Source organism: Crinia signifera, chromosome 5 (genome assembly GCF_055691185.1).
Source record: "Crinia signifera chromosome 5, ASM5569118v1, whole genome shotgun sequence".
In the NCBI taxonomy this organism is placed as follows: domain Eukaryota; kingdom Metazoa; phylum Chordata; class Amphibia; order Anura; family Myobatrachidae; genus Crinia; species Crinia signifera.
Genome location: NC_139221.1, coordinates 88,152,678 through 88,177,281, shown reverse-complemented (window position 1 = coordinate 88,177,281; position 24,604 = coordinate 88,152,678). Strand labels below are relative to the sequence as shown.

General features: G+C 42.8%; 1 protein-coding gene and 1 long non-coding RNA gene across 3 annotated transcripts in view; one reads left to right on the top strand and one right to left on the bottom strand.

The window, feature by feature from the left end:
- The window catches only part of LOC146080389 (uncharacterized), a 33,213-nt gene extending 28,225 nt beyond the window's left edge, over positions 1–4,988 (top strand). For both annotated transcript variants that reach the window (XR_014474867.1, XR_014474868.1), the window contains 2 exons: positions 1,606–1,790; positions 4,835–4,988. This is a non-coding gene — a long non-coding RNA (uncharacterized LOC146080389). The remainder of the gene's footprint in view (positions 1–1,605; positions 1,791–4,834) is intronic.
- Positions 435–23,562, bottom strand: RAB12 (RAB12, member RAS oncogene family). The gene is made up of 6 exons (XM_083187628.1): positions 23,024–23,562; positions 15,096–15,156; positions 6,219–6,357; positions 4,552–4,641; positions 3,476–3,580; positions 435–1,771 (listed from the first exon to the last, which is right to left on the bottom strand). The coding sequence occupies exons 1-6, from the start codon at positions 23,283–23,285 to the stop codon at positions 1,658–1,660; spliced, it is 771 nt and encodes a 256-aa protein (XP_083043754.1). The 5' UTR covers positions 23,286–23,562; the 3' UTR covers positions 435–1,657.
- Positions 23,563–24,604: the final 1,042 nt, after the last annotated feature.

Below are 24,604 nucleotides of genomic sequence, written 5' to 3'. Positions count from 1 at the left end.
GCGCATTTCTCACAGAGATGTTGGCACTCAAAGGGTTACAACTGTTAACATATTTTGAAAATCAAGCACCCTCAGTTTATGGAATTGGTTCTAAAGGTGCTCATACATGGTACAATTATTGTATACAATTTGGTTGATTGCATCGCATAGGTTTTGCAATGCAATGACATGAGATCTAGTGCAAAAAGTATTTGCAGCACATACTTTTTGTTCTGTGCAATGAGATGTGTTACGGGAGGGCGTATCTCATCGCACCCAGCAATTGTACCGTTTATGGGAACCTTAACATGCCGAAAGAGAGAAGGAGGCTGCTGCATGGTATGGCTTGACGATGCTGATTCAGTCACTCTAGGATGTCCTCAGAACTATGTTCAACTAACAGCGACCACTACTTTCACTACGCTAGTTACTGGAAAACAAAAAGGACGCAGACATTCATAAATAAAAAAAAAGTTTATTTCACTTCATTAGTTAGAAATACTATGTTGTTTCAAATAACACAAGGACACACATTTATTCAAATGCATACCTGTCACTGTTTTCCCCGTAATGAAAAATACAGTGCATTTTAATAGCGATATATCAAATACGTAAGTCACAAAACCACCATCATTAGAAAACCAGTATGTGCCACTTAGGTGTAGGTCATACTTTCCCACTAAAAATAACAGAACAAAGAAAAATTATCCACCCTCCCATAAAAAGTGGCAAGGTTAAATGCACAGATTAGTAAGTGACTAGAAAAAGATTAGACAATACTTTCAGTCCTCTTGTGGACTCAAATGGAAGATTGGTGCTGCAAACGCCTTGCGGGCAGCCTTGTCAGACATTGTTTCCTCGTTAAACCAATAACCGGTGCGCGCAATCACGTCTCTGCAGAGTTCATGAATCACACACTTTGCTATGCTGGATCAGTGTGTGCTTTAATACCAACCGTACAAAAGGATCGTGTGCAAGTGGCATTAGGAAAAAGGGAGGGAAAACTGGCAGTTTTGAGGAAAAAAACAAAAACAAACAAAAAAAATGGAACACAAATGTCCTTCAGCTACTGAAATGTTAATAAATACTTAAAATAAAATAAACTACTGGAACAAACAATAATACTCTTGGCAAGTCCAGTAAACATCTAATGCTACAAATTAAAAATGAAAGTTGCTCTGTATAATAAACTAAATATAATGCTGTATATGGAAGCATTTTTCATGGCGACCTTAAATATAATATAATAATATAATTTTAGAGTTATAGTTATAATACAAATCCGCAAAAGCACCATATATAGGTCTAGATACAATAAAACAATAACATAAACAGTAAATTGATGCTTGATGAAATAACCAAACTGAAATTATCATGGAGACTAAAATCCTACACAACTTGTGGAGCCTGAAATAAAGTGCTTCGCAGGAACCACTGCAGTACAGCGCTTAGAACAATGGGCTAAGCCTTTCAGTCCAGAGTCCATTGAAATTAGTGTGCACACTCTAGACGGAGAAAAAGACTTTCACACACGCAAACCTACCCCTCTCATTTGCTGTTTATATATAGAATTGTATTTTCTGAGAAAGAAGTGCAAAATGGGATTTTCTGATGATTGTATTACAGGACATATGTACGGAGTGTCACTGTTTTGCTGTGTCAGGAGCACAGAACCGTATCAACAACAGCGGACAGGAGGTCGAGGAGGAGGCAGCTCTGGTGGAACTTCTATCTCTGGCTGGAGAGACAGGATGCTGTTGGATAGCTCATTCCGTATCATATCCAAAGGCATCTGTGAAAGACACATATAGGTATTATCATTTGCATTAGTGATGTAAAAACATTAATTTGCCCTTTTCATTTGATTCTAGTTTATAAACCATAACATGTATATAAAGATGCGCAATACAGATTCATTACTGTGAACTCGGGTTTATTAGAAGAAGGTATATGTTGAAATAAAAAAAATTATTTAGTGCAATACTGGTGGCTTACAAAGCTTCTGCCTTACAGTAGCCACATATACTTTCCCCACTAGAAGGAATTATAATTCTGCTACATTATGTATAAATTATTCCACACTGTTCGTAAGCTGCAATAGAAAACAAAATGGTGCCACCAATAAAAAGGTTCCACATTTATATATATTTAACCAAACACAGAAAAAGAAAGTGGCACAAATATGGGGACATTTCTCCATATATACGTGGAACTATATTTTGGCCTTAGGGGGGTATTCAATATTGGCCCCTATTTCCGCCAGGGGAAATAGCGGCCTCCGCCGATTCAATGCTGCCATTTCCAACAGCATTGAAGGCGGATTTCGATAAAACAGATCCGACTTTAAAACAAGTAAAATCTGTTTTGTCGGTAATGGCCACGGATTGTCGAATTCTCAGCCGTTTTCGTAGACACGCCCACTTTTCGTCACTCAACAGCCGAACACTGAATTTCAGCTGTCGAGTTACAGTCGAGCTGGGCGAAAATGGCCCGGGATTCCAACAGTTGGGATGTTCAGACAGTCGGAATCTCATAATGAATACCCCCGTTACTCTTCTATTGTAAGCTTTGTTTTGCTCTTATAGTTGCAATAAATTAGCCCTGCTAAATTCTTTAATAAGGTTTTTTTGGGGAAAAAAACCCTTTGAGTGCCAAGTGGATTTGTCAAAATTGGTGCAAAAATTGCCAAGCAAACATTTTTATTCACCATAATGATATGTCATGTTTACTGTATATAGGAAATAATAATCTTTTTTTTTTTACAAAACATCTCTTATTTAAATTTGATAAACAAATGTGAGCAACGCTGGCCTATTTAGGAGATATTTTGCACATCGCTCACAGAGATGTTGACACTCAAAGGGTTCATTAAAAATGTTTTTGATATACAAAGGAAAGGAAAACTAACATTATATTTATCAAAGCTGGGGGAGAGATAACATTGGGCCGTATTTTGGTTCATTCTTTCTGACAAAATCCTTCTTAGATGGGCAAAACCATGTGCACTGCAGGTGGGGCAGATGTAACATGTGCAGAGAGAATTAGATTTGGGTGGGGTTTTACTTCAAAGTGAGATCTATATTGCAGTGTAAAAATAAAGCAGTCAGTATTTTCCCTGCACAGAAACAAAATTACTCACCCAAATCTAATTCTCTCTGCCCAAGTTACATCTGCCCCCCCTGCAGTGCACATGGTTTTGTCCATCTAAGAAGGATTTTGTCAGAAAGAATGAACCAAAATAAGGCCCATTGTGAGAGATAAAGTACCAGTCATTAAGCTTCTGCCTTATAATTTACAGGCTGTGTGTGAAAAATGATAGTTAGGAGCAGTTTGGTTGGTACACTATCTCCGCTATTTTATCTCTGTCTGGGTTTCGCAAAATGCCCCCCTAAACCTTATACATTATACCTGTGCTTGACAAAAAGACATATTTCAATTCATATTTATTCACTATGCAATTGTACCTTTTAAAAATCCACAAACAAAATATAGTTACCTTCTTTAATATATCATCAACCAGTTTCAAAAAGATTTCATCTACATTAAAGTTGTCCTTGGCACTTGATTCACAAAACCGCATCCCGGTTATCTGTTGTGCAAACTAGGACATAAACATAGCAACATAAACATCTCAACAATGAGAATTATAAAAACATAATTAAAGGCCATCTAGATGTGTGTGGATGCGTTACGCTGTGCTATGCACAAATGGAGGTATTATATGAAGCAACACGTTGTTTTTAGAGCCAGTACACCCAGTGAAAGAGCTTCTATGTGCCTGTCTCCTGCGGATACCTCTCTTCTCCCATACGTTAAGATGAATCCCCAATATCCCATATGGATGATAGAGAAACAAATATTAGATACCACTGTAGAAAACGTGTATTCATTCATATTATTAATCCCTGCCCCCTTCAGCAGGCACATGAACACCCATGCATAGTAGGGCCAATTCTGTGAGCAATATAAAAGATACATACTCCATGTAAATAGTCTCTTGCTGGAGGTAGCAATTATAACCAGTGATATTACAGAAGAATCTGGGGCATCACGGATGGTGTAATGGTTGGCATTACTGCCTCACATGACAGCACTGAGGTTATGGGTTCGATTCCCACCATGGTCCTAACTGTGCAGAGTTTGTATATTCTCCTCGTACTAGCATGGGTTTTCTCCAGGTACTCCGGTTTCCTCCCACAATCCAGATTTAAAATGTGCAGTGTGACAGGTGGAGGCCAAAATCAAATCTGCAGTGTAAAAATAAGGCTACCCAGCAATTGAGGGATGCATTTAAAATCAGCCAGTACTTATCCTGCATGCACAAACATAAACATAAATTGGACAATCCAATGCTGCAATACAAGGAGTACAGAGTCACTAGCTCTTTTTAGTTTTACTCTCGCCTCAGAATCACTGGTAAACTGGAACAGACTGGGGTGAATGGTTCAACATTCTCTGTAAAGTACTTGCTAAAATGTTGACACTAAATAGATAAATGTTAACAACACCTTAAATAAGCCAATCCCAACTGGTTCTCATGATTATTTATTTGGTCTTCATAATGCCACTTACCTTTTCCCCCTGTTGCCGAGTAATTTCTCTGTCCATTTCACAGTCCAACTTATTTCCAACTAAGAGGAGTTCTGCATCTTCAGATGCGTACTAAATAAAAGACAATTTAATCATTTACTTATTTTCTTGAATCACACCAATCAAAAAAGCCATTACTAAAGCCGCTCTTGTATTTTAGCATGTAAACCCATAAAAGCAGTATTTTCTTAGGGGTTTATTAGTTGTATGCAATAATTAATGTCTACTTTACTGACAAACTATGGTCCTGTTGTTACTTTCTCAGAACAATACTACAATTCTGGATTTGGGCAGACCACTATTCACTTCAATGAAGCCATGAGGCATAGATGAGGAACTCATCACAAGTATAAAAACGGTCACCATTGCTACGAGTGGTTTCCTTCTCATCTTGATGAATATAGCAATTCTGAATATCAGTGGAGTATGGTATGTTCTGTCCTCATGAGGGGATAGAAAGGGAGTGAACACCCACATTTATGATCTAATGTCTGAGGAATGCCTATTTGTTATGGCTATATAGGTACACAATAAAATATAGAAATTAATATGGTACTTGTTTCCTAGCACGGCCACACCGATTTACATCGGGGTGGTCGTGTCGGAAAAATCGGGTCGATCGCATCGCATGCGATTTGGTCGCATGCGATGCGATCGACGCGACCGACCGATTTTACATTGGATTCAATGTAAAATATTCCCAACCCCCCCAAATGTCACGGCGTACACCCCACGATAGACGCCAACCCGAAGCGTGGCGAGCGCAGCGAGCCAGCGAGGGGCGGCGGTGCGCGTCCTCCGACCTTTTCATTCCCCTACTATCCACGTCGGCGTGGAGTTGAGAATAGAATAGTGTGGCGAGCGCAGCGAGCCACCGAGCCCCGCGAGGGGACGCGTATACCTGTGAAGTTATACGCGTCCGCTCGCCACACTATTCTATTCTCAACTCCACGCCGACGTGGATAGTAGGGGTATGAAAAGGTCGGAGGACGCGCACCGCCGCCCCTCGCGGGCTCGCTGCGGTCGCCACGCTTCCGGTTGGCGTCAATAGTGGGGTGGCGTTTAAAATGTGGGGGCATGACGGGGCCATATACAATGAGAAATGGCCCATATTGGCCCCTTTCCCATTGATTACTATGTTAAGATGGACTTAATCAAGTCCATCTTATCTTGTGCCATTATAATGGCACAAGACCGACACGACCGACGCGATTTCATTGTTAAAAATATTTTAACATTGAAGCCTATGGAGAAATCGGGTCCATTGCGTCGGTCGCGTCGTGTGCCATGTTAAGGCACACGACGCGACCGACGCGATTTCTCCATAGGCTTCAATGTTAAAATATTTTTAACATTGAAGCCTATGGAGAATCGGGTCCATCGCGTCGGTCGCGTCGTGTGCCTTATTAAAGGCACACGACCGACGCGATGGACCCGATTTTCCATTTGCCGGTAAAATGGACCTGATTTGAAAGAAAATCGGGTCCATCGTGGGCATCGTGTGCCTTAAAGTTAAGGCACACGACCAAGAAGATTGTGGCCGTGCTAGGAAACAAGTACCATTAATATTATTTAATGAGAAAAAAACACAAAGGACAAAAACAAAAAACAAAAAAATTAAAACAATAGAATAAGTTCATCATAACCACCTTATCAATCATTTTCATCCACTTAGGTAAATCTTCGAAGGTTTCTTTCTTGGTGAGATCATACACTAATATGATTCCCTTGGCACTTCTGTAATAGGCTGAAGTGATGCTGTTGAATCGTTCCTGGCCGGCTGTGTCCCTACAAAACACAAGTAATACCCCATTTACACAGCACTTTGACCTGGGTCGGACCTGGGTCTGCACCATTTACACTGAACCTGGGTCAGCCCTGCCTTAAATAATATTTTATATATATATATTTATAGAAAAATATATATATATATATATATTATATATATATATATATATATATATATATATATATATATATATATATATATATATATATATATATATATATATATATAGAGCAGGGCTGACCCAGGTTAAGTGTGTCTTTTTTTTTTTTTTTTTTTAAGGTGCTGGGGGGTGCAAGGGGTGCTGGGGGTACCTGTCCTGCCTGCGGTCGGATCTCAGCGTTGGGGGGTGCTGGGGGTACCTGTCCTGCCTGGTCGGATCTCAGCGTAGAAGATGATGTGCGCCGCTGCTGTATCAAACCCCCCCCTCATCCGGCAGCCGGTACCTGCGGCGTATGGAGTGTCAGCGGCGGGGGTCCCTCTGGCGCATGGGAACTAGTACTAGTTCCTATGCGCTGGAGGGACCGCCGATACTGACACTCCATACGCCGCAGGTACCGGCTGCCGGATGAGGGGGGGGGTTTGATACAGCAGCGGCGCACATCATCTTCTACGCTGAGATCCGACCAGGCAGGACAGGTACCCCCAGCACCCCGTTACCCCCCTCCTCCCGCAGCAGCTGGGAACATCTTCCCCAGCGCTGCACGCTGTGGACCCGCTGCGGGTGCCTGCACCCGCAGCGGGACCATTTACACAGACATTTACACGGGTCCTATCCGTGTTCTACCCAGGTCAGGACCTGGGTAGAGGACCCGTGTAAATGAAAACGGATACCCCCCATTTACACCGCCGCGGATCCGGGTCTGACCCGCCGCTGACCCGGATTTTTCGGCGGTGTAAAAGGGGTATAAATCGTATAAACAAGAATAAACACAGTACAAGCCTTCAGTGTCACACCTACTCACTATGCCAGACAAAGGACAATTTGTAAGAGCATGAATGAAGAGCCTAAGAATCTTGGCACAGAAAAAGTAGTTTAAAGTGTGATGCCTTTTTCAGTAATGGCGCTTACAAAAGCCAAATTGAACCTCCCGTCCCTTCAGTGTTTACTATAAATTCTCACAACTTCTAATGATCACATTTAATGGGACCTTCTTCTCTGCGCCAGTGCAGATGCCAAGAACCCACCAGCAGGTATCCCGATCGCAAATATTCTGGGGTCTGTTCGTATTCGGTTGGGCATGGGGATAGTTTTAGGCACTAAGGGGAAGGCAGGGTTGGCTGTGGGGTGTAGGTACTATAGGGGGAGGGTTATAGTTAGGCTACGGGGTGGAAGATGGGGCTAGGTGCCAATGGGAACGTATAGTTTAGTATATTTATACCCCGCCCCTTTCAGGATTCATTTCAGCGGGATGCCATTGTCGATTTTCTAACCGCCGGCATACCGTCTGCCGGTCACGTGTATTTATTCCTTTAAAAATATGTTAAGAAGTCTGCATGGAAAGCAAGGTGCACTTTCACAGTAACTGTATGGAAGCAGCAAAATGACACCTACTAGAGTTTAGCCCATTCAATTCCATGCCTCACATACCACAGAAAAGTCTATCTGAAATAATAAATGCCTGCTTTTAGCAGAGTCAATGCTCAAAAAGAAATCACTTTACTGAGCTGCAAACCCTGACTAATCTAGCTTGTACCGATCAATCACAATTTAAGCTGAAGCCAAGAAAGGCAACCTGGAATAGGTGAAGACATGTACTGTCCTAATCCCATCGTTAGAGGAATGAGAAGTGACAGAGCAATCTAGTGACTTTTTATAGACTCCTATAAGATCTTGGTAATGGAGTTGTGATGATATATAGGTTAGAATATTATAATGTACAGCTCTCCATATTCTTTTTTTAACAGATTAACACAAGAAACCTTCAAAGGGATTTGAAACGCGGGAATGTCCTTTGATATGCTGCGTTCAGCAGTGTGGGGTTTGGGGAGAGGGGGCCCAAGGGACCGCTTGTGGCGTGGGAGAGGGCGGCATTGTAGCGTAGCGCTATAAGTAGCGCTAGCAGGCGGTGTGGGTCAGTGGTGGCGGCAGAAATGTTTAAAACACTGGGCAGCCCTCTGATTGGCTGAGCCAATCAGAGGGCTGCCCAGTGTTTTAAACACTTCTGCCTCCATCGCTGCCCCCCGCTGCTACTTCTAGCGCTGCGCTACAACCCTGCCCTCTTCCAGCACTCGATGTGCCATCTTAAGATGGCATGCAACACAAGGGGGCTCGTTTTGCACCACAAGATGCGATCGGGATTGATGGACATCGCACTTCGATGTCGCATCAAAGTGTATGGGTAGCATAAGATTACATAAAAGACAGTATTTCATGACTTAGGAAGGATAATATAAGAACAAGCAAGGAGAGAGTTTGCCACATCACACTATGCATACCCAGCTGACAAACGATATTAAAAAATATAAAATAAATGAAAACAAAATTTCTGTGCTCCATTAAGATCTACTATCGTCACCATAACCCTTGTTGTACAAGGCCCAAGTGCAGACATCAGTCCATTTCTCAATGACTTGTATAGTGACTGGGCCTGCATACACTCACAGAGGAAACAATGCCAGTAAGCACGTGCTCTGCATGCAAGGAAACATTAATGCAGTTGTAGCAGTGACAGAAATACAGTAATAAGTAATGTGTTACCTCATGGGGAGCCAGCGGGACATCTCCTCTAGCAAGTGGTGTTAGACAACCAGTTATGTGGCTACAGCATTCCAGATAGGGACACACAGATGAACGACCAAGACATGGCACATACATTCAAGCAATAGCTCACCGGTGAAGCCACTGAGAAAGCGTCAATTTAGTCAGTTGGAAGCAAAATAAGCAGATGGTGAGATTAAAATGAAACACGTGAGGGGATGGAAAACGTTAGAACATGGGAAAGTACTACACACACATTAACAACAAGTTGCAGTGAGTGGAATTAGTCACAATGGTGCACTATAAGTTGACAAACAGAAGTACAGAGAAAATAAGTATTTAGTGAAACATGATGGGATAAAACAATGCAATTTAAAGGCTGTCATTTTATTCTATGATACTAAAAGATGGGAGCAACAAATTAACATACAAAATGTAATATAGATGTGACCCAAAATGTAATGCGATGGATGTATCCAAGGCTGTGGAGTCGGGTCGGAGTCGAGGAGTCGGAGGCAATTTCGAGTACCTGGGGTCGGAGTCGGCAAACAATGCACCGACTCCGACTATTATAATTAATGACTTCTCTACTGTAAGAATAAAGACCAATGCATGCAGTGCCTCACGTAACCGCAAAACGAACACGTTAAGTGACCGTGAAAAAGCATGCTTTTCATGTGCTTCACTATATGGCATGCAACGCACAATTCGGAGCACCAATACTTATAAATGTATTCTCCCTTGTAGTTTACAACTTATTTCCAACGTTCAATAAGGTTTTCAATACCTCGTTGGTAGAAATCACCTGGTGTAGACTCGAAAAATTAATTCAACCAAGCTCTCCCACCATACGCACAACATCTTTTTACACGGATGAAGATCTTGTTTCATGCGCGGGGTCCTTTGTTTACCTTGGCTAAGCCATTCCTTACGCTGGTTCATATTGATGTACAGGCACCATTTTTCATCGCCAGTAATGATTCGGTAAAGAAATCGTTCCTTGTGTCCATGAATTGAACGGTGACGAGCAAGCAAACCAGCGGAGATTGTGGCTCGTTGATTTTTGTTGTTGTCACAAAGCATGCGGAACTCATGCTCCACACTTCTGAACCTTTCCTACTGAGTGAAGATTCTTCTCTATAGCTAGAAGAGCTTAGAAGGACTTGATGGAACAGCTTCTTGGATTCAACTGTTAGTGTTTATTTTTATTTTAAAACCTGCATGCCTGCTTGTCTGTATGAGGGTAGACATGTGTACATGTTTCTGGAAGAAACTGTCTATCCTAGGTTTTTAAGTGTGGTGCAAGGAATGTATCAAATACATTCGCATATTAATACAGAGGAGTCGGGGTCAGAAGTACGAGGAGTCGGGGTCGGAACATTTATCTACCGACTCCACAGCCCTGGATGTATCAGGGGGTGAGGGCATCACCTATGCTGATCTATAAAAACAAACCACAAAAAAACAACAAAAACCTGATGTGTAATATAGAGTGTGATGCTTCCCAAGAGTCACATGATGAAATAATACCCCACCACCACCATTCTAAACAATTATAAAAGGTAACTTAAGCCTCAAATAAAGGTTTTGTATTGTTAATTTTCCACTAGTTATATAATAAGAAAACATGTACGATAACAGGCTAACAAATGCCTACAGCGAACTTCACCTGAGTCCCTGCACAAACATTATACTAATGCAACTCTTTCAGGCATGTCATCCCAGGCCTGTCTTTGTCCTTGTCCCGATTATTATAAAAATCACAATGATAAGCCCTTCTACATTATATCTTTTAGATTGTAATCAAGCTGCAAAACACATTCTAGTTTCTTCCCTAAATTACAAATTATTTTTGCTGATGCAGCAGTATTAACATGCCTCACAATGTACACCAAACTAAAGCACTCTGTGGTTGATGTATCAAGCAGGGAAGAGAGTGGAGTAGAGGATCAGTGGTGGAGTTGCCCATAACAACCACATTTATACACTGGTGCACATCTCCACTCTCTTCATCGATGAAGAGAATCACAAGTGTTGGAGTATAGCAACGGCTACAGGCTATGTAAACTTTAGTGACTATACTGAAGGGACAGTAGTTGGTGGTGCGTCCTAAGATATCAGTGTGTTATTTTTCTTTTGGTACTTAGGCTACACTGTGAGCGTAGGCCAACGGCAGCCTAGCGTAGTCAGCATAGTGTCCTCGTCAGGCAGCGTAGTCACGGTACTGTCTCCGTGATCTGCAGCTCTGTCCCCTGTGTCCCTGGCATGCCTAGTGAGCACCTCTCACACGGCGCCGGTAACCACTAGATCCATCTGCCTGAGACACACGAGCGTCTCATATGCTTGTGTGTCGCAGTAATTCGTGCAGCAGGGTACGGCAACCCTGCCCGCTTCAGGGAGACGGTCAGGTTTAGAGTTTCGGTAGCGCGTGTGTACATAGGGGGAGTGCGGGCGCAAATGCTTCTCATGCACAATAAAGGACGCATTTGCCAGTGCTCCATGTTCCATACTGGCAAATGCCTCCATTACAAACCCCCACGATCCACGCTTTGGGCGAGTGCAGCAAGTCCCGCGAGGGGATGCGGTACGCATCCTCTTGACCTGTTCATACCTCACTATCGGCGTGGAGTCGATTTTATAAATTATTACCTTATCGGCGTGGAGTCGATTTTATAAATTGTGGCGAGCGCAGCAGCCCGAAGCCTGGCGAGCGCAGCGAGCCCTGGGGAAAATGAGCCCCATGAAGGGTCGCCAAATACACATCAAGTAATCCGTGGGGCTCGCCACGCTTCATGCTCGTTTTCCGCTGCGCTCGCCACGCTTCGGGCTTGGTGGCTCGCTGCGCTCGTCACACTTTATAGAAACAACTTCACACCGACGTGGATAGTAGGAGTATGAACAGGGAGGACACGTACCGTGTCCGTTCGCCACGCTTCGGGCTGACGTTGATAGTGGGGGTGTTTGAGGAACACATTCACACCTGTCATGTCAGGCAGGTTAAAAATGGTCAATGGTTCCCATACAAGGTAATAAGCGCTGACTGACTACGCTAACTGCGTAGGCTCCGGTTAGTCGCGAACATACATGCAGTTGCAGACACAAGCTGACTATGCTGGCTGCAGGAACACAACACTGATGCTGACAGGGACGCTGACTATGCTAACTTCGCTGGCCAGAGGAACACGACGCTGATGCCGACAGGGACGCTGACTATGCTAACTACGCTGGCCAGAGGAACACGACGCTGATGCCGACATGGACACTATGCTGACTACGCAAGTGGCGCCGTGAAACTACACAAGTGTACTGTCATATCTTCTTAAGTTTCCATGTTTTAAAGATTTCCATGTACTGGTTACAATAATGAATATGCCATGATCTTTTATTACAGATTGATGCTTGAAGACAGAAGTCTATTTTATAAAAACAAGTACTATTGAAGTTCTGTATAAATTGAGTCCAGTCAGTTTACTGATGCATGAAGCAATTCTCCACAATAATATATGATGCGGCCATTAAACAATTGAAATGCCAAGATTTGTTTTGGGAGCACAGAAATGTGTATTAATGATTGCACTTGCAGCATTATTAATGATTGGCATTTTCAATTATTACCTTATTGCAACCAAAGCCATCACAATTTCCCAGGGTTTAGTAAAAACCAGTTATCGTTGTAAGGACCTTGCTTCATATATTGCAACTGTAACATACCTTAACTTTAATTGTTACAAGTTTTATTATAAAATACCTTTTTGTGTGAGTAAATAACATTTTATGAAGATATACAATATCTGGTTGGCTGCATGGTTTAACAGACCATCATCTTATAGGGGATGCGGTCACTAGATCTACAAGCATTAGGTCAATGGTCACTATGTCAGCACATGGAATGGTCATTAGGTCAACATAAGCATTGGGTTGACATGAGTTTTTTTATTTAAAAAAAAGGTGGGGTTTTTTTCCACACTAACCAAGTAGGTATAGAGGGAGACTATAACAGTGCCCGAAGCATGGCGAGCGAAGCGGTACATTTATATGGTGTCCACGTCCACATGAACAAAAAATAAAAAAATTAAAAACTCATGTCAACCTTTTTCTCAATGTGTCAACTTAATGACAAGGTCAACCTATTTCATGTCTTGACCTAATGACTGACGAAATAAGTTCTGTCGATCATATGACCCATACCAACTTGTAAAAACTGGCAAGGTAGCGGACCCAGGTTGCCGGATGACTTGTCGACATTTGGGATTCCGATTGTTAGTACTCTGATGTCGGAATCCCGACTGCTTAACTGCCCGACGGGATCCCGACTTACAGGGGCTATTCTCTGTATGAGTTAAGCAAGGGGCTATTCTCCCTCTGTATTGAGTTAAGCAAGCTACCGAGCCCGCAAGGGGCTTCTTTACACTTGCCACCCCTGTCGGGATGACAGCAGACGGGATTCCAATGTCGGGATACTGAAAGTCTGAATCCCCACTGTTGGGCAGTTATACCACACCCGCGGTCCCAAACAGGGCCCTGTCATTGCTTGCATTCTGTTCGGTTACATTCTTCCTCTTGAGGTCGCAGCAATCTGTTGAATGCTGAGCGCACAACTGTAACATCTTACAGCAATGCAATGCTCTGTATAACTAACTAAATATATAAGTATAACAGAGCTCAGTATCAGATGCAGGGTTATGAGTAGAAGGGGCGATTTTAAGATTACTTTAGAGGTCAGCATTGGATGGAGAATTATTTTTTTGTTTTTATCAAGAACAAAATGTTCTAAGGACATGAGTTAAAGATTCAAGAAACGATCTGGAAATAGTATATAATTAGCATGCATAACCTGAACATTTATAACATTTTGCACAAAAGGCATAAATAAGGCTAACCATTCTACATATCAGTATTTGTTTAGATCATTAAATGTATACGTATATTGATAGGAGAATAAAAACTGTAGCTATGACAACCTGGATGGATCACAGCTGGACCTCAATTTGCTGCAGGACCGGCTAATTTTACACAGCGGTGCGCAAACTATTTATTTTGATTTGTATATAGTGCAGCATATTCTATTGTGCTTTACAATTGGAAACAACAGTGGGTATAAACTGATGCACATCCACAAATAGTCCAAAATAAATTGATCAACCAATGCTATGCGTGTAGAATTAAAGCAAAAAAAATTATAAAAATTAAAAAGGCTTGCATCCAGGCTAAATTGTATGCAGATAGTCTAAATTGTAATCGCATCTGGATCTCATGCAGATTGTACAAGTGTGTACACAGCATAAGTTGCAATGCAAAGGGTCCGAATACATTTTGTTTTTTTTTGTGCACAGGGTAAACCACAGGCTGCTCTTTCATGTACAGATGTGTCCTCATAAGTTGTGAGATTCCTTTACTATTCGACTTGCTATGCAATCTTTGCTAACTCATGTGCTATTTACATACAATCTGCATTAGATTTGCACTATATAGTCATTACTGCACTGTCTATCTGGGTTTCGATCTGTGCTGTCCCAGGAGCGCGCATTGGGATTGCAAGGTAAAAAACCTGTGTGATCTGCATGCGATCCCGATGCGCTTTTGACTATATAGTCACAATCTCATGCTGGATTGTACTGTGTGTACACACCAATACACCTATTCCTGTTCTGAATATTTCAACAAAAACATACATCCCTCATTTCCTAGTGATTAGTTTACCCGTCATGTACAGTGGTTGTAATAAAATGGACATGGACAGTACACGCTCTGTGCTGCACAGTCTATTTCTACTTTCGATCCCGATGCCGAAAGTAGAAATAGAGATCATATGTGGGCGCACACGGTGCGATTTTCACTAATGTGTTATCGATAGTGGAAATCACACCGTGTGTACACACCATAACTGTGTTTATGAAAACACACCACATTTTAAAAACTCAGAACAAGCTTCTGAATAAAACAGGTTTGTGTTTTTGACAGAAGTACACAATAATTTAAAATATTGTAAGTAAATAGAACACAAAAACATCACAGACATAAGTCATAATGTGTACTTACCAAATCTGTAACCTAATTTTCTTCCCCCTTAACTCTACAGTTTTGATTTTAAAATCAACACCTGCCAAGACAAAAAAAAAAAAAAGTATAAAACTATAGCACCATCTATCAAGACAGTGACAACAAAGCCATATGCACCTGAATGATCCCCACAGTAAATACATATAGTTCGCACCAGTGATTCACTAACTGTGTGCCGTGGCACCCTGGGACACTTGCAGTGGTGCCTCGGGTTGGTGGTCCAGGAGTAATTCAATTAAATTTTTTTATTTTTAAAATCGTCCCATTTTAAAATATGTGGACAAACAGAAGTGAATCCTGTCCCTCACCACATAAGTGAGCCTAAGGATGACGTATAAACACAATTTAAGTAATAAATAGTTGGTAAGACAAAAGCCTGGGCGCTGTAATTCTCGCTGTTTTGCTGCCTATCCTGCACCCTGAAGGGTTATTCCTAGGTAACCCGAATAGTGGTCTGGAAGAAGGGGTTTGTTGGATGTGGGATATGGCGCTACACCGGGTCAAGCACGATATATGAGTGGGGATACTTAACTTAGGTATTTTTCGGTCCTTTTTTCCTCCCTTTCTTATTTCTTCCTTCGCGTATTTTGATTGATGATGTATGTACACGTGCATCAGGGTATCTTTAATCATTCCAGGCTGACTTCTTATCCAGTGAAAAAAAGTTTTTATTTTACAGAATAAAATTATTTTTAAAATTTTTTCTTTAAAAACGGAATTTTAGTGTAATTCCGTATGCTACTACCGTCTGCTGGTGGAGGAGCACTGTTTATCCCCTTTAGGAATAGGGCAGGATTAGTGTTGGGCCACTGACCGGTAAGTGGACTCCGCACTTTTGAGAAAAAATTCTCTTTGTCCTACCTTTTCCTCGGGGGGTGATCAGGTTCCTCAAAAAGCTTCCAGCAGAGAGTCAGAATCCAATGTCAACTCAAAAGCAAGTCCTCCTGCCGACGCGTTTCGAGATGTGCATCTCTTTGTCAAGGCAAGATGTCAAGATGCCTTGACAAAGAGATGCACATCTCGAAACGCAGGAGGACTTGCTTTTGAGTTGACATTGGATTCTGACTCTCTGCTGGAAGCTTTTTGAGAAACCTGATCACCCCCCGAGGAAAAGGTAGGACAAAGAGAATTTTTTCTCAAAAGTGCGGAGTCCACTTACCGGTCAGTGGCCCAACACTAATCCTGCCCTATTCCTAAAGGGGATAAACAGTGCTCCTCCACCAGCAGACGGTAGTAGCATACGGAATTACACTAAAATTCCGTTTTTAAAGAAAAATTTTTAAAAATAATTTTATTCTGTAAAATAAAAACTTTTTTTCACTGGATAAGAAGTCAGCCTGGAATGATTAAAGATACCCTGATGCACGTGTACATACATCATCAATCAAAATACGCGAAGGAAGAAATAAGAAAGGGAGGAAAAAAGGACCGAAAAATACCTAAGTTAAGTATCCCCACTCATATATCGTGCTTGACCCGGTGTAGCGCCATATCCCACATCCAACAAACCCCTTCTTCCAGACAATTTAAGTAATGTAATATTTCTTGAAAATTTCACAATAAACTTTTTGCTAGGGGTGCCATGTAAAACATTATGATACTCTAGGGCTTCATAATTTGTAAAAGTTTGGGAACTACTGGCTTATACCTTGACCTGGTCTTGGAGAATTTATGTCCCGCTTTGAGAAGCCTCCCCCTCCCCCAGCCATCTGTGCTGCATGCCCGATGTTGACTATATTGCCAAAGGCATGCTAGCAGTGAGATATGATATTATTCGGTGTGTTTTCGCTATATTGTTTACACGCAATAACCACCAATATCGTAAACTATATCGGTTGTAGAGCCTTTTGTCAAGTGTATTAGCTGGTACACACCAGAATGATACAGGTCATGAGCAGGGCCACGCATCGGATTCGGATCTGAAAAGCCCTAAAGCATGCCTTATTTACATACAATCGGTCAAAATTGTATCTAAATTGGGTGTTTGAGGCCAAATCGTTCTGTGTATACCCTAAACAACACTGCAAACCTGCTTTGAACTTGTTTTTTAAACATTTCTTTAACCGGGTCAGAGCAAGTTTTAAACGGTATATTACTGGTTAATTACTGTTTTTGTTACCTTTCACATTGAAGGTACAAAAATGGTAATCCTAAATCCAGCAATATACCACCCATTCCCTGGTACCTTGGCTGCGCTGTGCCCCCCCCTCTCCCCTCCCATGGTACTTGCCAGCGCGTGGGGATCCGGGCAGCGGGGTCCATGCTGGGGAGGAAGCGGGGTCTGTCCGGCGAATGGGCAGTCCATACCGGGGTCTGTCCAGCGAAGCGTGGTCCATGCTGGGGAGGAAGCAGGGTCTGTCCGGTGAATGGGCAGTGTGCGGCGGGGACCGTTCGGTGAATGGGAAGTCATCGGCGGATGGGAACTAGTAGAATACTTGTTCCCATCTGCCACAGGGACCCCACCGCCCAGGGGAGGGGGGAGCACTGGCAAGGGGAGGGGAACGACACACCCGTGTGGGATCCAATATACCATTTCAGACCTGTTCACACTGCACAAATAATGGATCTGAACTGTGTAGGATCCTTCTTTTTACCCATTTTGAATTACCAGTTTTCTTCTTCTTGGTGCTTTCACACTGCAGCTCTAACCATTTTAAAAGGCTAAAAAAAGTCAATATACCGTTTTAGAGCTGCAGTGTGAAAGGGGTATAAATGTGTATGTCGCTTAAAGTGTTTTGAAAGTAATTGTACAATCAACAAATTGAATACAAATTAATAACAGTTCTTCAACTCCCTCTGGTGAACAACATTATAGATGCTAAGGATCAGCTTCATTTATAAACACAGTATAAAACAAGTTTTTAGATTATTCATAGGATTTAAAGGAAAAATTTTATCACAGATCTACAAAACACTTGTCATCTATGTGCAGCCTGTTTCCTCAAATAGGTGGGGATATAAGTTGGCAGTCTCCCAAGGGTGAGTCAGTCCACATACATGACACAAGATACAAATGATACAATACAGAATGATTTTAAAATAGTTTTCAGGAACAATTATATATAAAACACTGACTACTTTAGAGCTCAAATAAAATAAGAATGTAAGTTGAATAGTATAAAAACAATATAAAAATATATATATAAATTAGTCAATGTGGAATAAATGCTATGAATCATAACATTGCATACATTTAATGGACCTCAGGTTATTCAAATCTGCTTAAAAAGGGAAACACAAATATTTGTCCTGTGATTTTAAAATGCATAGCCCAATAGAAAATGAATGAAACATATTTAAGGCTGGGTACACTTCATAACAATGTTTTTCGGAGAAATCCAGTGGCTGATAAATTGTATGATGCAATGGTACAATGGTGCCATGTACCATGCCATGCTGAATTACTCAGCATGGCATCATAAACTATATATTTTAGTTGGCCATGCAGCACAAAAGGGGGTCGATAACGAGTGTGAAGTGAGTTGTGTCTGTGTTTTGCACTTTCACTAGGGGGACATACACACGGGACAATTACAGCCCCATTTCTAAGCGATCTGACTAGATAATTTAGACATGAAGCACGGATCGCTACGGGTGTTGCCCATGTACTCTCTATTAAGAACACAGGCAGTGACAGATCGCTCAGCACACATCACTGGTGCAGTGCTGTGTGCTGAGTGCTTAACTAGATTGCTCAGCACAAAGCTCCCGTCACCCTGTGTGTACGGGCCAATAGTATCAAGAGAAGCTAGGAGGAGGGGCTTACAGCTGCCTCGGATACTATTTAAACAGCTGACTCAGTGGAGCTTGCTCAGTGTGAGAAGCTTGCAGACTAAAGAGAAACTTGGATATTTACGTGAATAATATACATTTCTAATATATGTGCTGGCAGCAGGTCCCCAGGGATTGACAGTCCGGTGTCTATAACAGGCTACAAGCAACACCCGGGACCCAGCATTAGGCATCACTCCTAAGCCCGCCCACAGTCTCCCATTGGCTGGGTCTCAGAGGAGTCTTAGGGTGGGCTTAGGAGAGAGAGGTGTCTAATTCTAAGTCCAAGGTGCAGAGAGCAGTACATACAGTAGCTGCCGACTTCTTTAGTCTCCAGACCAGAAAGGTAAAGATGTTTGCCAATCCATGCGGCAGGGCTGGACCGTCAGTCACTACGTCAACCCCCCCCCCAAAAAAAGTGCAGTGATTCCTTGTGGTCAGGACTGAAATCATGAGTTTCTCTTAACTTACGAGAGAGTAGGCAAATATGATATAGAAATAGGATAGTGTTTCTTATTTGAACTTCAAACACTGGAGGACAAAAAAAAAAAAAAAAGTCTTCTTCCAGTATGCTTAAATTATTACAGTTACAGTTTTTGGAATATATAATACATATTTATGTTTGTCAATTTACATTCAATTTTAGTTCACAGGTGGACTATACAGAACATGGGGATGTCTGGGAACTCTGTCTTTAGATCCAGATTAACTAAAAACGTTACCGCTGTGCTCGCTTTCCAGTATAAAGCCACACAAACCCCTAGGCCCATCTAATAAAGTACGTCCTTAACACATGGGAGCCAATTGATCTACCAGTATATTTTTGGTTTGTGGGAGTAAAGCGGAGTACCTAGAAGAAAACCACTTAAGCATGGGGAAAATATACAAACTCCACACAGTTAGGGCTGTGGTAGGAATTAAACCCTGCAACCCAAACATTAAAAAGCAATCTAAAGGGGAAAACTTGTTAAAACTATGTGTATTGGGTATGCGGTCAGCAATAGGAGGGTCAAAATGCATAGGGTCAACCACTGAAGGTCGACATGCATCAAGGTCAACACACCTGAAGGTCGACAAGGGGTTAGGTCACCATGTGCATTAAGTCGACAGTCAAAAGGTCGACATGGTGTTTTTTACTTTTTTTGAGCTGACGTGCCGACAGGTGGTATTTCATGTCCAACCATCCACTACTAGGGTGTGGTGGGAGATTAAAATCAGGTTACAGCTTGGTGTAAAGGGCTCCCTTAAAAATAACCCCAGTCCAGTGACCCAGGAATTGAACAGGGTTAGAACCAGGAAGGACCCAGGTAAAAGGGGCAGTGTAAACCCATCACAAGCCTATGGGGAGTTGGCCTAACGCAGCTTGGAGATCCCTATTCAGATCTGATCGCTGGGCTGCAAATCTTTGGGAGCCCAGTAATCAGGTAAATGTCGCCCCGCCTGTGTGGATCAACGCCTCTGTGCACAGCTGCGAATGAGTTTGCAGCCGTGCACATAGGGGGAAATCCAATCGCAATTATTAACCACTGAATGGATTTCCCCTGTTCGCAGATGCTGAGTAAGTCTAGACTAAATTGGCGCTGCGAAGGCCAAGGGGAGATCAGGGCCACTGACATCAGCGTCCCTCTCCCCAACAGCTGGGCACTGCTTGCATTTTCTGGGGCACTCCCAGAAAACGCTGGCAAGCCACCCACAAATGCTGGCCACCCATCAATCGAGTTGCAAACGGCTAGTGATGACAATCCATCGCTGGCTTTGGTCACATGGACAGCGTGCACATGCCCACTATAATCTGTGTGCATGCGCGGTTGTTCGATAATCGGCAGGGCTTCTGATGTTTCTGGTGTAAAATGTGTAATACTAATACACATGAAAATGGTACACACCAACCAGTTAAAATCCAGCTGACTTTTTTATAGTACAGATTATAACCAACAGCTGAACTAGAGCAACCAATCTCGGTCCTCAGGGACCCCAAAGAGTGCACATTTTCCAGGTCTCCACACAGACTCACAGGTGAAATAATTAGCTCCACCTGTGGATCTTTTAAAATATGTCAGTGAGTAATGAGTGCACCTGCTGGGTGACCTGGAAAACGTGAACTGTTGAGGGTCCCTGAGGACCGGGGTTGAGAACCACTGCTCTAGTTCACATCATATTTTTCAATAATACCCACTATTTATTTACCAGTTATATAGCGCACACATATTCCGCAGCGCTTTACAGAAAATAGTTGAACATTCACATCAGTCCCTGCCCCAGTGGAGCTTACAATTTATAATTTAGCGTTCACTCTAGGTTTTGAATTGGGCCCCTCCGAACTAGTCACTATGGTGCCGGGAAAGCGCTGGGCATCGCCGTCTATGGTGATGCTGGGCTTCCCCGTGAGGCTGTTTTAGCGGGGCACTGCGAGAGGGGCAGGGCGCATTTGGCCGGCAGCGCCCCGCTAAAACAGCCTAGCGGAAACATATATATATATATGCTGTGACAACATGCTTGTTTGAAAGACCCCGGAGTGCCAGTCTGTATTTATTTCCTACAAATACCCCTTCGGCGGGGCACCAGGGCAGCTGAGACTTTGTGGAGAGTGCCGGGCCGCATTAACTGGTGTGTATGTATGTATGTATGTATATATATATATATATATATATATATATATATATATATATATATATATATATATATATATATATATATATATATATATATATATATATACACATACATATACACACACACACACACACACACACACTTACTCTTGGGCTAAATTTGTTGGAAGCCAATTAACCTACCAGTATATGTTTGGATTGTGGGAGGAAACCTACGCAAGCATGGGGAGACTATACAAACTCACTATACTATACCTTGCACAACTTGTGCAGCTCTGGCACTTACATTTGTTGGGATCATAGCAATAATACTTGGCCTTGTCCATCAGAAAAGATAACATGAAAAGGATAGCTCAACACATGATACTGTATCAAGTTCTGTCAATACTGCGACATGTGACCTACAGTCACTCTTCAAATTCCTCAAGGACTAAAATTAGATTGTTAGGGCTTTATATTACTATAATTTTACCCAACTGACACTGTCACTATAATCCACCTCAGAGACTAATCAGTTTGCTGAGGGAAAGAAAGTCACAGTAGCAGACAGAGAAATCAGCAGGGGTCTGCTGACAGTGTTCTATGTTCCGCGGTCTGCACCTCTTCTCCACGTTATCTGGCCGCTCACAAAAGCAGGATGTGCCTGGTCTCCAACAAACATTCCCCATGCTGCAGGGATATATAGCAGTCACATCATGAACAAATGACGTAATGCCTTCTGTGGATATTTGTTGGAGTATCTGATAATGTGGTTATTGTATATCGAGGTAGCAGGAATGTGGCATTATCACAGGGTTCTATGCCAGTGCACATGCCAGCGGAACACAATGTGCAGAAGGGGTGATACCTTCATTTCACACATCACATTCTGATCTGTGATTCACAACTCTCATTAGCACAATCTCAGCTAGGTTGTTGTTTCACACCATCCGGTACAGTAATACCCCTGTCATAGGAATATTCAGGTTTGGCATAAGTGCTTCCGCTGCCAGGTCGTCCTACTGTGCATATTTTAACAATTTAAATACCCATCCTCATAAGTGTTATTATGTACAGAATGTCATTGTGGCACACAGATGTGAGCAGTCACAGGGCAATCTGTGCAGACCCGCCATACATTGCCCATGTTGTGTTATGCCACAGGGGGGGGGGGGGGGGGAGGGGAGGAGAATGCCAGGCCAGCTGGCCATGGAGTTCAAAGACCCCTGTTTGTACCCTCAGTAATGGAAGACTCAGATTATTGTACCAAATTAGAACAGAAATTCAATAACAAAAGTATAGATTGTGACCTTGAGTTAACACTGTCCCAGCCATGTATGATGATGTGTTGTGTAGCTATGGGGCACAGGCTGTAGTACACACATCCCAAACGTCAACACAACCTGCAGTCTTATACCGGGAGCCGGCCACAATAACGGAGTGGCATACAGAGGAGCCAGCTTCTGGGCTCTATCCCCAGCACAGAGAGCTCCCGGGGGAGACTGCCAGAGACACTGTGGGTATAACACGGTCCCGGAGCCTTACCCACTGTGGACTTGCACGCCTCGCAGAAAGTGTCGTCCGTGAACCTCTCCATCAGGCTGGTCTTGCCCACTCCACGGGAGCCGATGATAATGACCTGCAGCTTAAAGTCTGCCGGCCTGGGGGGCTGCTTCCGCCTGCGGCCCTGGGCTCCGGCCAGCGCCGGGGAGTTTGAGGCCGAGCCGCCGAAGGAGATGTTGTTGCTGCTCCCGCCACCACCTCCTCCTCCTCCCAGTCCCCGATGGTATCCGGGCCTGGAATCCATTTCCACATCCGCGCCGCTCACAGCGCCGTCACGTCAGTGCGAGGCCGGCCGGGGGCCGCAATACAGCGCTGGTCACAGGGGCTGAATCTTATCCCGCTGTACACACTGGGCTGCACCACACAAGGCAATGCCTGCTGCTGCCGCCGCGCACAGGAAGGAGCTGTCCTGTCTGTCTGTCTGTCAGATGGGAAGCTCCCTCTATGGATGTGGAAGACTCGCATGTTCCTCCATGTAGTACATAGTACAGTACAGTCCTGCCGGTCCTGCTGTTGGAGAGGCTCAGCTAACCGCCTCCCCACCCCCCCCTACTGACAAGAGAAGCGCTATAACTCAGGGTGTCAGTGCTTTCTCACTTTGGCATGTATTCAATGCTCCTATGTCGCTGTAAAAAACGGTGAGAGTGCATGTTTTTTGGAGAGTGGTGAACTTTTCTCTCCTATTTTGAGCTTCCCTGTATTCAGCTCTGTTGCTTCTCCAAAAATATTTTGCGAAGCTAACTCAGTTCACCCTTCACTTCTCACCATTTCTGTTCAATGGGGATTTTAGTGTCTCTCTCCAAAAGTGTATTCAATGCACAAATTGCGAGTCCTGCTGGTTTCTTTTTTTACAGCAGTTCACCATTTTTCCCTCGGCATCTTTTTTAGGTGAACTGTAGGACTATCTTTGTTAAAGTTGTTATTTTTTTTGTTTTTTTATGGCTTATAAATTAAAAAAAATGTACTCTAATGTATTTATTGCAAGTGCCATAATGCTGTACTTCTATATTAATTTATTTGGAATTTAATAAGTTATTTTAATGGTATCCAATAAGAAATCAGTAATGCTCCTAGTTAGACCCCCCCCCCTAACATAAAACAGCATGCAGCCGCACCCCGCAAGAAAACATGAAAAACTGCACCACAACACACAGCAAGGCACTGGCCCTCCGTGCAATAGTGTGCCGCCCCCAAACCAAGGCAGGGAAGCTCAGGGAGACCCCACCTAACATAAAACCACAATTTAGGGGTGTATTAAAAAAAAATAAAAATTAACCAAAGCCCCCAAAAAGGCATTTAAAAAGGCTAACAATTACAAAATAAATAAAATAAAAACCCAGGGCACTGAAACCACAGACAAAGCACAACACAATAATAAGAATAAATGAGGACAAAATACACAGCACCAGTCTGCAGCCACAAACCCAATTAAAATTGTCACACAGCCATGTGTTGTAATAAAAACAATGCACAAAACACTAACCTTAAACCTGTTCAGAAGCCAAAATCCACAGATCCCCCGAACACACTGCTCAAGTCTGCACACCTCACGTGGAGAGCAGG